This window comes from Eptesicus fuscus, chromosome 3 (assembly GCF_027574615.1).
Source record: "Eptesicus fuscus isolate TK198812 chromosome 3, DD_ASM_mEF_20220401, whole genome shotgun sequence".
NCBI lineage: Eukaryota > Metazoa > Chordata > Mammalia > Chiroptera > Vespertilionidae > Eptesicus > Eptesicus fuscus.
Window position 1 is genome coordinate 9,898,064 of NC_072475.1, and position 14,384 is coordinate 9,912,447.

Below are 14,384 nucleotides of genomic sequence, written 5' to 3' on the forward strand. Positions count from 1 at the left end.
CATCCCAGATCTGGGAGACCTGTCACTTAGGATATTTAACAGGCCCCCAGTAGAGTTTTGTGTGGAATGAGCTGTGGGGCCCATGTGGCTCAGCATTTCCTCCCCAGTGTCTATCCCCAGCACCTCAGAAGGGAAAATTTCAGGAGCAGTCTTCACTGTGTGAAAGGTTTCCAGGGACCTGCATGTTCAATGCAGGGGTTGGGGTGAGGGGTCTTCAAGAGAGCCTGGGGGCACTGGGGTTGCCGGCCTCAGCCTAGGCTCTGCCCCATGTCCAGCCTGTGCCCAAACCTCCCTGCTTTGCCTCCTGCCAACTTGCTTGAATGATGTTTATTTTTCACACTCTTCTAAGAAGCCAGTCCTTTTCTCATCAAACACAGAGAAAAAAGGTTGTGCCAGAATCTCATCTGGCCAGAAATGCAATGATAAGAACCCAAGTTTGTCTGGGTCAGAGAGGGATGAAATCTCCAAAATTAAACATCCTGATCAAGAAAATCTCAACACTATGCAACCAATAAGAAATTGCACATGTAAACTGGCTGAGGCTCATGTGATTGCCATCTAAACCCCTAATTTTAACCTTCTGTGCTCATCAAAACTTTTTTACTGAATTTGAATCTGATAAGTTTATAAAATAAAAGTAAGTAAAAACCCAGAAACAGCGATCAAACCCAGGAGCCTCATGGGATAGAGTTGTGGGCCTTCCCAGAGCTTCCTGGGAAGAGTTGTCAAACTGTTTCCAGGGTCTCAGCTGGTGTGTGAGAGTTGAAGGGCCCCTCTTGCCTTGGAGACTAGGGTGGGGCCTTGCAGGGTGGGGCTGCAGGGGTGTTATGCTGGGATATAAACTGCCCACAAGGAAGACATTCAGAGTAGGGCCCCAGGTGGCCTGGGAGAAAATGTACTTCCTTTGGTGGCTGCGGGAGACTGGTCTGCTTAGGACAGGACCAATCCTGTGGTGAAGATCTCTTGTGCGTGAGGGCCAGCTGGTAGAGGCCCCTGGGCAACTCCAGGGCCAGAGAAGGCAAGGGGGGCAGGTGGAGCCCTGGCCTGCCCAACCTCAATGCCCCTCCACCCATTGTTCCCTGGGGGGCAGGGCCAGGGTGAAAGAGGAAAGAATGTCCCAGGGCTCAGGAATCCAGGGCTTCCTGAAGTCCCTGTGCCTGCTGGGAGCTCTCTGTGGAGACCCCAGGCCATGTGTTCCCCCTTCATGATAATGAGATGAGGATGCCTCCTCTCAGTGGCAGGAAAGTCTGACAGACTTGGAGCAGGGATAGCAGTACATGCTGGGATGGTCCACATGGTTAAGTGGAGGCTGGGTCCCTGCAGGCCCCAGACCCTTTGACAGCGCTTGTCAGTGCAGGACCAACAAATGGGATCCTCTGCTCGGTCTCTGTCTCTGGCCCGAGAGCCTTAATGCTGCTGTCAGGGACATTCTCTGGGCTACTTTGGCCCTATCTTGTGGATTAAAATGGTAACTGATGGGGCTCAGGGAGTTGTGTGTGGCTGAACTGGGTCATGATGGGCACGGCAGTGTGGGACAAAGGGTGCCATTTCTTTTATTACTTATTATAAAGTAGTCACCCACTAATTTATCTTTTAAAGTTATCCAAATTTCAAACTGACATAAATTCTTAGAATAAAATGTAGCACCCATGTCTAAAATGTAGTTGATTATTCTTAAGATCCTCATTCAGAGATCGTTTTAAATTCAGAGATGTCTGAGGCAGCGCCCAGTGGGCCATGTGGGGACCATCACCGCCCATTCATGGAACCAGACAGTGCCTCTTGGTGAGAGCAGATCCTTCTCAGCTGAGGACAGGTAAGAGGAGGAGGATGGACATTTACAACCTGGAGCTCACCATAGTTTGTGCCAGAAAGCCCCCAGGAGTCCCTGAGGATGGCTGTGCAGTGCTCAGGAAGTGTCTTCCCGGGGGAAAGGTACATCATCCCCCCATGTGGGGTCAGAGGCAAACAGCAGCTGCAGTAGGCAAGCCCCTTGGTGGCCGGTACACTCCAGTTCTTTCCTCTGCTTAGGAAGCAGAGTGTCATCTGGGAACTGAGTCATCTTGGGATCAATGGGGACAAGGGAGGTACCAGGAAGGACCTACTCAATTTCTGGCTAAAGCAGCAGGGCTGTCCTCTGGTGATGAAAGGAAGTGTAGAGACGTGGTCTGAAGGCAAGCTGGCCAGGTACAGACACCTCACACACTACAGCTCAGAGCCAACCCACCACCCACCTCCCAGACAGACTCACTCTGGGCCTCCCAAGCCAGCTCCCCTTCCTGTGTCCCACCATTGCCTAGGACGGGGTGCATAATCTGCAGGGCCCAACGCACAATGAAAACGCCAGGCCCCTCGTCCATAAATTACCAAATATTTCAAGACAGCAACAGCAGAGTGTTGACCTGAGCATGGGCCCGTGGTCCTCCCAGGTTGACCCGTATGAAGCGGTGGATGGACTGGCCCAAGTCTCTTCTTCACTCCTGCCCCATCTCTCCAGAGACCCCCTGCTGTTGCCGCCTCTGCTGGAAAGCCCAGGAGCGCCCCCTGCCCTGGGGATAAGGCCGAGTTCCTTTGGCCCCTAACCTGCAGCCCTCCCAGCCCTGGGGGCCTCACTTCCTGCGGTAACTCCAGCCCTCCCCTAGCTGCGTCCCGTGCGAGGGGCTCCTCCACCGCAGGGTTCGCCTTTTCCCCGCGGCGTGGGCACTGCTCCGCCTGTTCCGCCGGGGGCTGAGGGCCCCTGTGGGGCAGCTCGGGTCTCCCCGGAGGGGCAGCTCGCCCAGTCCAGCCGGCAGGCAACACCCCCGAGGGGCTTCTGAGACAACCGCCACCCAGCTTTCTCTACTGGGTCTGCGGGCAGGACCGAGGATCCTGGAGGGTGACCCCGCGGGAACAAACCCGCCAGAACAGAGACGACCGCCCCGCCCGCGCCCCCAGACTCCGTCTAGGAGACCGCGGGGACCCCGGCCTGGGGGGCGTGGCCGAGCCGGCGGCGGAGCGGGACCGAAGACCTAACTCTGAGCCAGTCCCGAGCTCCACCGCCGGCTCGGCCACGCCCATCTCTTCCTGTTGGGCAGGACCAATCGCAGCTCCCCCTCGTGGCGATTGGTCCAGAGAAGGCCACGTGACGCCAACCGGGCCGGAAGTTTCTGGAAGGAGCGGGCGGGCTGACTGAAGAGAGGGAAGGTCGTCCCTCCACGTGCTGCCCCGCCTCCCCTCCCTCGCCCCACCTCTCCCGCTCCTCCCGACCCGCCCGCCCCCGCCATTACACTGTCCTCCGCGCACCCCGCCCCTCCGCGCCCCGCCGCCTTCTTCAGGTCCCCGTCTCCCCTGCCCACCTCGGCACCCGCCCCGGCCTTGGTGAACGCACCATCTGCAGCCGTGAGGAAAGCCAGGCCCCCTCGACTTTACCCCTCTTCCCATTTTTGCAGGTATTTCGTTTTTATTTCATATTGAACGGCTACGGAGACTTATCACAGTGCTCTTTTATTTAATGCAAATACAAGCGATCCATGGTTTTATGAAGTTTGTGTCTTCAAATAAAACAGAACCAGTAAAGAGGTGGATGAGATTATTTTGAATTTTCCTGGAAGTGATTTTTAATATTTGTAACGATGATTTGAAACTTGATTTATTTGAATTCGTAGATACAGGAGCATTAAGTTCAGCTTTCCAAGTACACTGACTTTACCAACAGCACAAACAAGTTAGGAATGACATTCACCAAACAGACCAGACACAGCAGTAGTAACCCATCATCTCACAGACAGGAGAGGAGGCTGGAGAGACTGGTCTGAAACCTTGGTCCTGAACCTGCCCATCCTCCTGCCAAACGCACGTCCCTCAGATCCAGCAAAGTGTGAGCCTATCGGGAGAATTCCACTGAAGGTAGAATCTTGCTTCTCAGTTTTGGTTAGAGTTAAGGTTTCAGTACTTGTTGGTTGATGGGACACGTTTTTCCATTTAGAACGGTTAGCATTAAATCTACTCGGTAATCACAGCTCACCACAGGAAAAGGGATCTAAAGGAGACCATGCTCTAGTCTAAGGGCTAGTGGGACAGCATTTTCACACCATCTAACTGCGTTAGGTTTCATTGGCACTGATGATGAACAAATTTAAGACATGGCAGCCTATTCGAAGGTTGGATAGAGCTTGGTTGTTTCAAATGAAGTGGAGACTTAAGGAAACCACAAATGTCCAGAATCCTTTTTGGTAGTCAGTTTTGTTTTTTTCTGGGTTAGGATTCTGTATAGCCTAGGCTTTGTGACTGAGAATGGACTTTCCTACATGATATTACCAGGAGTCCCAGGGACCAGTCAGCTAGCACGTATGCCTAATATAGCAGAAGGAATGATGGGGGCCATTAAAAACAGCCCTCGGAAAGAGATTTTCAATTTTTCATTCACAAAGCAAATGAAGCTTCCTAATCGCTACGACACAGCCGGAAAGCTCAGCTCCTACTAGCCTGCAAGCCCTTACTCTCTGCTTCCTTGTGTGACCTTCGCCTCTGTTACAGGAACAGCGTGGCTGCTTTCTCTAGTTCACTCGTGTTCAAAGAATTCGTGGCAGGCTGTGGTAACCATGGCGATAAAGGCCACAAATTCCTGGAAGTCACATTCGCCATCTCCATCGTTGTCCAGTGTTTCCATGACTTTGTCCACAGCCTCCTGCTCTTTGATTTCCTAAGAGAGATCAGTCACCCAGCTTGTTTTTAAATGAAATTTAAGGCCATCAAAACATGATTAAAAGTTGGATCAGCCACCAAAAAATCTGTATCAGAAACAACCTAAGATATAAAATGCAAAATACCAGGAAGATTTCTCCTGTTGTCCAGGGGTTTGTGCCTTCTCTACCTTACTTTAGGTCCAGTGGGACCTGGGCTATTTGTAAAGACTGACTGGAACAACCAAGATCTGAAAACCTGTAGGTTGTTACCACTATACTTAAAAATAAAACACCCGGAAAAGAATAGCATCTCGGTCAGCCAGAGTATATTATAGGAAAATGTCTTGAAAGAAAAAAAAAAAAACTTTTGGCCCCCCAAAACTTGTCAGTTTCTGTGTGTAGAAGTCCCCACAATGAAGATTTTCATGGATTTTTATGTTTTGAAATTTTTTTCTTTTGTTTTTTGTTGTTGTTGAAGTGACTCTTTAGCATGCCCTGAATTTGTGACCTCCGTGTGTTCTTTTTGCCACTTGAGCTGCTTTCTAGGTGTCATGGAACTTTTTCTGACAGTTCTTCCCAACACAGAAGCCAAGTGAATAGTCTTACAAAGTCTCCGAGGAACAAACACGGTGCAGGGCCCTAAACATGTGAGAATGTGGCATTTTGCACTGAAAAAGAGCATCAATGCAGGTTGTTCAGAATAACAATCCCCAGTGCAGCAGAGGTTGGCCTGAAGAAGTCCCGTGTAATGTTCAGTGGCTGCCTTCAATCTAAAACATGTACAAGACTGAGCCCAGCCGGCGTGGCACAGTGGTTGAACCAGGAGGTCATGGTTCGATTCCCAGTCAGGGCACATGCCTAGGTTTTGGGCTCAATTCCCATTGTGGCATGCAGGAGGCAGCCAATCGATGATTCTCTCTCATAGATGTACCTCTCTCTCTCTCTCTCTCCCCCTCCCTTCCTCCCTCTTCCTTCCTCTCTGAAATCAATAAATACATATTTTAAAAAATAAAACATTTAAAAACTGAGATTCCAGCAGGGGTTGGGTGGGACCTATAAGCATAGGTTAGAACCGTGGTCGGCAAACTGCGGCTCGCGAGCCACATGCGGCTCTTTGGCCCCTTGAGTGTGGCTCTTCCACAAAATACCACGGCCTGGGCAAGTCTATTTTGAAGAAGTGGCGTTAGAAGAGGTTTAAGTTAAAAAAATTTGACTCTCAAAAGAAATTTCCATCGTTGTACTGTTGATATTTGGCTCTGTTGACTAATGAGTTTGCCGACCACTGGGTTAGAAGATGGATGGCAGCAGTGTATTATTTCAATTATACCATAGGTTTGCCTCCTAACCAAAATGACCTTGATGAAACTAGGCCAACAAACGTTCATGATACCTTGGCATACTTACCTTGAATTACTTTTCTTTTATAAATTGTGGTTACCACATGTTAAGCTTTTTCTATGTTTTAAAATCAATAGCAGTTACTGGTTTTTGAACTTTCACTATATGTTAAGCACCTGACAAAAACTATCATTTCATCCTCACAAGAACCTTTTTACAGAAGTAACTGGGACTTTGATTAAGTTAGAAGGCAGGATTGGTGGGACTGAATAATTGAACATGTGCGTGAGGCAGCTGCCACTTGGACTTGAATGCCTGAGAAATCAGTCCTAGAATCAGACTAGGGGATGCCTCCCCCATCCCACCACAAGCCTGCAAGTCGCTTCCTCTGCTCTGGGGGTGCCATTCACAGCCTTGGAGTGTTTGCGTGGGGGTGGGACAGGAGGACCAAGCCAGCTGCAGACAATGGGTGCTGCCCTGATGCTGGAACCTGGGGCTCGCCCTGCACTGAGAGGCTCAGCTGGCTGGGATGGTGGCTCCCTATCACCATCACCATCCCTCAGGATGCTCTGGTGTCTTTCCCGGAATTAGCTCCTGGTCAGACATCAGTGCACTGGTTCACTGGCTGGCCTTTTCCCTGTGTGTGATTAGTCACTTCAGAACCTTGGTTCTGGGTACTAAGAGAAGGTCAGGCACCAGGTAGATTGCAGTTCATTGCCTAGAGGGTGTAAGACTGGTGTGCAGTAGAGATAATGGGTGGCTGATCCAAGGGCGGGAGCTAGTGGGTAGGGAAGTGAGTCCTCCACGAGGTGTCTGGACATTCTTTTACCACAGATCAGAGTGGGACCTGTGTGGGGGAGGAGGGCTCATCAGGAGCCCTCATGCAGCTTCCTAAGTTAGGGTCCTCTCCAATGTCTCTTACTCCATGAACCCCCCTGCAAGCCCCCAGGCCTCCTGCCCTCAGTCAAGCAGGTTGGGGTCCTTCATGGATGTGCCAGCCTGGGTGCTTCGGAAGCAGAGGCCATGTCCTTGGGCCTGTGTCTCTCCCAGTCGTGAACGTAATGAGTGGTCAGTAAATATTTGCTCAGTGAACGGCATCTTTATCACTTAGGTGGATGCTAAACATCTAGCTAAAGCTAAAATAGTGCTTTCCCCCCAAACAAAAACTTATCTTTAACATCTTCTTTATATGCACATGGTCCATGATAAGTTGTGAGTCTATTTTCCATCTATTCTGCCATCACTGCTGTAAACCCTTAGATTTTTTCAGAGAAATGTCAGCATTATTTGGAACCTGTACTTTTGCCTTTGAGACAGCAGTTTTTTTTTTGATGTTCCTACTACGTACAAAACAAGTGAAAATGAAGACAATGGGGCTCAGCTAAGCTAACCTCCATAATGAGGCTTCAATCGTGCAAACGAATTTCCAGAAGCAACCTAGGAGTCCCGAAACAGACCCGGAATCACCTTCATGTCTGCTCTGAAGAGAAAGTGCACAGGTGGATTTGTAAGTGGAGAGGAGCATGCATAAACTGTCGATTTTAAAAAGACTCACCTCCAAAAAATGGGAAAGCTCGTTGTTGATGAGCTCCTTGAGTTCGGATTTCTTCAGCTTGTGCTTGTCGCCCTCCTTTCCGGAATATTGATGGAAAACATCAATGAGGGCCACCACGGCCTTCTCCAGCTCAGACATCCTAGGGGTCCACAGAGGAAAGATGCCTTCTCATGCCTTTTGCCTCGCTTCACAAAGAACAGTTAACATGTTACCTATACAGACATCCACCCAGAGGAGGGGGCTGGGCCAGCCTTTGTGCACCTCTAACATCAAGCTTGGAGCAGGGCATTCTGGGACCTTGCTCAGTGGTCAGCAGCCTCCCATCCACCTTTTAGATCCACTCTTCCCTCTTTGCTCCCCTTCTCTGTCCCTGTTGGCTACTTTGACAAGTTCTCAGGCCCTCTGGCTTCTGATTGGGTTTGGCCAATGGGAAACTCCAGCAAAAATATGAAGGCAGCCCTAGCCGGTTTGGCTCCGTGGATAGAATGTCAGCCTGCGGACTGAAGGGTCCCAGGTTCGATTCCGGTCAAGGGCATGTACCTTGGTTGCGGGCACATCCCCAGTGGGGGGTGTGTAGGAGGCAGCTGATGGATGTTTTTTTTTTTTGTTTTGTATTTATAAATATTTTTTAATTGATTTTTTTACAGAGAGGAAGGTAGAGGGATAGAGAGTTAGAAACATCGATGAGAGAGAAACATTGATCTGCCTCCTGCACACCCTCCCACTGGGGATGTGCCCGCAACCAAGGTACATGCCCTTGACCTGAATCGAACCTGGGACCTTTCAGTCTGCAGGCCGACGCTCTATCCACAGAGCCAAACCGGTTAGGGCTGATGGATGTTTTTGATGTTTTTCTCTCATCGATGTTTCTGACTCTCTATCCCTCTCCCTTCCTCTCTGTAAAAAAATCAATAAAATATATTTTTAAAAAAATGAAGGCAGCCCTGGCTCATGTGGTTCAGTTGGTTGGGCATGGTCCCATGCATCAAAAGGTTGCTGGTTCAATTCCTGGTCAGGGCACGTGCCTGGATTTGGGGCTCAATCCCCTGTAGGGGGTGTGCAGGAGGCAGCCGATCACTGTTTCACTCTCACGTTGATGTTTCTCTCCCTTCCTCTATCTCTAAAAGTCAATTTAAAAATCTTTAAAAAATATGAAGGCAGAGCAGTGAAGGAGTCCTGAGATTGATCCCTGCCTCCTACCTTGGGCACCCTCTGCCCTGGCAGGGCCCCAGGTCAGTGACAGTGCTGCTGAGCAGAGCAGTGCTGCAAGCTGTTAGAATTAATAAGAAAGAAGTAAGGTGAGTAGGAGCCAAATGAGGGTACAAACATCAATAGTAGTCTTATATTCTGTCAATAAACAATTGGAAAACAGGAGGAGAATTCCATTCATACAGCAGCACATACATATTACTAAGAATATGTTTAGTATGAAAAGTGTAGGTCTTTCCAAAAGATTTTAAAGATCATAAAATGTAGGAATTTGCTTTCCTTTGAACTAATATGTAAATTTAACTCATTTTTTAATAAAAAATTTTAACTGGAAAAAATTAACATGGTAGTATTTCCACAAATTTTTTTTGAAAAAGATCAGTGAAAGGTACTTTGACCTACTAGAAACAAAACTGTATTATCAGGTTATACAGTGAAGCCGGTTCCGCTACGGGAACAGGCAAGTGCAGCAGGAGCCACCGCCAGGTATTTCTTTGGGATCCATGGAGGTGCTGCCTCAAGTGAATGGGAGAAAGGTCGCTTATTCACTAGTAAGTGTTTCTCTGCAGTTGCCAAAGTCAGAAACTTTCTGCTTCCCTCAACACGCACCTTATACCATAGCCTGCAAACTGAAGAAATACCTGTTCAAACCTGGGGGTTAGGCACATTTTACAAAGGACAGTTTTTCAACTGTTTCACAAAACTGAGACACTCGGCCAGAGAAATTTACCAACTTTAGACCTTGAATTCTTCTTATGAAAGAATCCTAGTACCATCAGAGTTAAAGATAAATGCAAGAGTTATATCTACTTGTGGAAAAATCATTCCCATGTTGAGTATGTCACATCTTAAAAGTAACTTGGAATAAAATATTTAAATTTTTATTTCTGACTTCCCAAGGGAAAGAGAATTGAGGGTTTTCATCTTGGCCTTGATTTTTGCTAAAGTCACACCATTATACTTTGTTTTAAGTCCCTAATAATCAGATATATCATATACAGATAGAACAGTTCAGATGGATGAAAATCTTTAAACATTTCCTACTTATCCTTTGCACTCAAATTTCAATTATTGATTTTTTTAAAAAAGAAACAAAACAAGCCTCAGTTGGTTAGAGTGTTGTCCCAATATGTCAAGGTTGTGGGTTTGATCCCCAGTCCAGACACATACAAGAATCAACCAATGAATGCATAAATAAGTGGAACAACAAATCAATGTCCCCCGCCCCCCCTTTCCTCTCTCTCTCTAAATCAATAATAAAAAAACCACACAAAACCTTTTATATCATCCCGATGCTTCTCAAAATCCATGATGTTTTGGGGAAGAGGAAGATAAATTATTTTTTGTGTGAAGTATGACTAGTGGGATTTTTCTAAAAGGAAGAACACGGAATATATACTTCATATGTTTTAAAACTCCATAAAATGTGATTTTCTTTAAAACCATACTACAAGTTAACTAATTTTTCCCCGTTAAATTCTTCCCGTTGACTAAGAAATAATTGATGGTTTAAAGCTTATCAAATATCCATGTTCCTTTTCCACTTCATTCTATGACTATTATTCCTGCTTCATTTAGCCTCTTATTCCTGTGTTAATCTTTTAATGTCAAAACCAAGAGAAGTTTTGGGCTTTAACACATCGCACATGATGTGAGGGTTCCCTCTAAGGAAGGGGCCCTACCTACTTGAGAAATTACCAGACTGATGAAAGTTAAACCCACCATAAACCCCGATTTCTTTGACCCAATTTGTAATTCACTTGTAAAGACCTCTCAGTTTGCATGGAATTTCTGAGTGGGTGTCCAGAGGCCCTGACATTTCCCTTTGAGGGAAACGAACACTGAGAAGCAGTGTGTGTCCAGGGCCAGGGCAGGAGCAAGGAGAGAAAACACTCATCTGTAAGAGAGGGCTAAACTAGCCTCAGGTTGCCCGTCCTCAGCCCTGCGGAAGCAAAAATCCTCCTTTTCAAAGAGGGAAGAATCAATATTTGCAGTACTTCTGGGGAAATGTCAGCAATCACCAGACCCGAGGTCCCTCCGATTTATGGTAATAAAAACATGGGCAAAATGAACCTCCAGCTGTCTAGGGTTGAGGCAGTCATGTCCACAGCGCAGTAGTAAAATCCACACTTTGAAATGCTGCACTTATCCGAAAGGGGCTTTTTAAACCACCACCCAGTTCTCCAACCCACCTTCTGGGATCCCTGCCCCACCCCAGCCCCCAAAAGAGCAGGCTTCCCCCCTCACGTGTGATCTTGGTTGCTCTTCGCTCTTTGTGGTCACCTCCTGGCTGCAGTGTCCTGAGTGGCAGGAATGGTGAGGAGGGATGGCCTTTTATTCCTTCCTCTGGGCGTGGGCCCCTTGTGCAGTCCCATTGCAGGCCCAGGCAGCCAATGGGGGCCGAGGGCAGGGAGGGGGTGGCTGGGGCAGGCGGGCCTGCACACAGGGCTGCATTGACCAAGCTGCCACCCGGGGACTGCACTTGGGCCAAGGAAGAAAACGGCCTGCGGGGCAGGAAGTGGGGAGTCAGCTTTTTGTGCTATTTTAAATTTACACATGAATATTAATGATCTTCTAAAAGCAAGGTTGGTGGTGGGGAGAGGAGAGAGACAGATTAATTGATTCAAACAACACAGATGTTCAGCCAAGAACTTGGAGCGTCCAAGTGCAGGCTGGACCATTGCTGTTTTCCAGTGGAGAGGCCCCTGAGCCCTCTCCTGTCTCCAGCTCCCCCGACCTGGCCCCCACTAGCAGGCAGGATGCCCCGTGGACATCTGAACCCTGAGCTAAGCAGGGCTGCCTCAAGAAGGCACTGAGCTCAACATCAGCAGGGACTGAGACATTTGGCAAAATAGATACTTGATTCATTTAGGGCCGTGGTCGGCAAACTGCGGCCCGCGAGCCACATGCGGCTCTTTGGCCCCTTGAGTTTTTAGCAAAGGCCAGCTTAGGAGTACCCTAATTAAGTTAATAACAATGTACCTACCTGTATAGTTTAAGTTTAAAAAATTTGGCTCTCAAAAGAAATTTCAATCGTTGTACTGTTGATATTTGGCTCTGTTGACTAATGAGTTTGCCGACCACTGATTTAGGGGAAAGTCCTTGTTTAATATGATTGAGGACCCATGTCAGGCACACTCCAAGGCCTTCTCCTTCATCCCAGGATGCACAGTCACAGACTTTCAGAGCCAGACGGTGCCATAGACATGTCCTGTTCAATTACTCTGTTCTGCAAAGGTACAGTTTCTGTGGGACTGAGGCCCCTCGGCCAGCCACAGGGAAGCCAGGCCCAGCCTCCCGCCACCCATCTTCAACAGCCCATACCGGAGACATTTCCAAGCAGAAACCCAAAAGGTACGCATTCCTGCAGATGGTAATTCAAAAAACATTGGCTTCGAAGTAATAAAAAGATGTCTGAGCCAGAATCAAGGCCCTTCTGACTCAGGTTCACAGTGGCCACGGACCGATCCAATACACAAAGATGTCTGTGGACACAGTTGTTCTGTTGTCATCTGTTTTACTGGAAACTTCTTGTTTATTCAGTACTCAGAAGCATAGCCTGGAAATAGCATGGGGCTCTGAGCCTTGGGACCTGAATTGTCCCAGCCTGGACCCCCAGCCTCTTTCTTTCTTTCTTTCCTTTTTTTTTTTTTCCTTAAGCAATTTTAATCACAAACTGAAGGTAAAGGGGGTACAGGCTGGCTCTTAGAGAGTGGTGGCCACGTTCCTGGAAGTACCGGTGGGGGAGATGGGGGTGGTTTCCTGGCTTTTCGTTGAAATAGGATGTAATCCTCCCTTGTCCTTCCTGATCTCCTGTTGGCAAGTCCTCCCACAAAACACCTTCCACCTCCGCCTCCAGGATGCTCTGGGCCGTGCGCCAACTGAACACCCAGCCTATTTATTATAACCAGTTGACTATGGAAGAAAAAACGTGAGCTCGGTTTACAGGTGGGTCTGCAGGATATGCTGATCCCACTCTAAGTGGACAGATACAGCACTATGGCGCCACTCCAGGGGACCCTGCAAACAGTGGTGAAGGGACGACTTCTCAGGGGCTGAACTTTGAGAAGCACATTGGGTTGTCTACTATATCTTGAGTGAGAAGTGGCCGGTATATGGATGTATATTAATTCAGGGAAGGCTACTAATAATTAGTCAGCAACTTGGAAGGAGCAGATTAGGAAATTTGGTTTCTGGAAGAGCCATCAACTGGCCCACACTGCAGAAGAGGCTCTGAATAATCAGCTGAAAAGTGACCGACCCTGTGTAGGAGCTGGACCGTGCCCGAGACATGTCTTGTCCAAGTGCTCTGTTCAGCCAGCTCTGACTGCCTCTACTCCAGGAGTTGCTCACTGCCCATGAGTGAAGTGATCAAGTGGCAGGCATGGATGCGTGCATGTGCTCATCATCATGGCCTTCCTCTCACCAAAGCTGACCAGGCTTTGAGCTCCCAGCAGCCGAGACCAGCGATGAGTCCTGTGGTGCCCAGCCAGACGCCTGGTGGCAAGTTGATTACATTGGACCTCTTCCATGATAGAAGGGACAGAGGTCTGTCCTCACTGGAATAGACATATATTCTGGGTGCGGCTTTGACTTCCCTGTGCATCCTGCTTCTGAAAGCACCAGCATCCATGACCTCACTAAAGCCTTGTCTACTATAACGGCATTCTGGACAGCATTGCATGAGGTCAAGGAACTCACTTCAAGCAAAGGAAGTGCAGCAGTACGCTCAGACCCATGAAATTGAGTGGTTTTGTCACACGTCCCATAACTCAGAAGTGGTTGACCCAGTTGAAAGGTGGAATAGCTTCCTGAAGAGTCAGTTATGATGCCAGATAGGAGGCAGCATCCTGAAAGGGATTCTGTATTATAGGATACAATATACACTCTGAACCAGGGGCCGTTACGTGGTGCTACATCCCCACAGCCAGAATGCTTCTCTCCCTAGAACACTGACTAACCTACTTACAGAATTTTTGTTTCTCGTCCTGGCAACTTTGAGGTGGTTTGGAGATCTTAGTCTCCAGAGGGAAATGCTTCCACTAGGTGTCATAGTAATGGTCCCACTGAATGGGAGGCTGAAATTGCCACCTGGCCACTTTGGGCTCCTTATGCCTCGGAACCAGCAGTCAAAAAAAAAGAAAAGAAAAAGAAAAAGGGTTAATCTACTGGCTTGAGTGATTGATCCCAATTACCAAGACGGGGCGGGGGTGGGGGGGCGTGTTGGGTTACTGCAACACAATGGAGGCCAGGAGGACTCTGGTGCCCAGGGGCATCTGGGCAACTGGGGCATCTCTTAATACTTTCATGACCAGTGGTAAATGTTAATGAAAAACAACCACCACCAAAAAATACAAATAAAAAAATCCAGCAAGACTGTTGAAGACTCAGGTCCTTTGAAAATGAAGGGTTTGGTTACTCTACCCACTAAGATACCCAGAGCAGGTTCTACCTGAGGGCAAAGGAGCTAAAGAATGGACAGCTGAGGAAGGAAGCCATGATGTTACCTACAACCTCACCTCACTACCAGTTACAGAAATGAGGGCTGTAGCAGCTTTGTATATATTTTTTTGCTTTTTATATGCATGTGTTTATTTCCTAACCATTTTCCTCTCTCC

General features: G+C 48.1%; 1 protein-coding gene across 1 annotated transcript; it reads right to left on the reverse strand.

The window, feature by feature from the left end:
* Positions 1-3,483: 3,483 nt before the first annotated feature.
* Positions 3,484-11,067, reverse strand: S100B (S100 calcium binding protein B). Its single transcript, XM_008145634.3, has 3 exons — positions 11,014-11,067; positions 7,558-7,696; positions 3,484-4,681 (listed from the first exon to the last, which is right to left on the reverse strand). The coding sequence occupies exons 2-3, from the start codon at positions 7,693-7,695 to the stop codon at positions 4,541-4,543; spliced, it is 279 nt and encodes a 92-aa protein (XP_008143856.1). The 5' UTR covers position 7,696; positions 11,014-11,067; the 3' UTR covers positions 3,484-4,540.
* Positions 11,068-14,384: the final 3,317 nt, after the last annotated feature.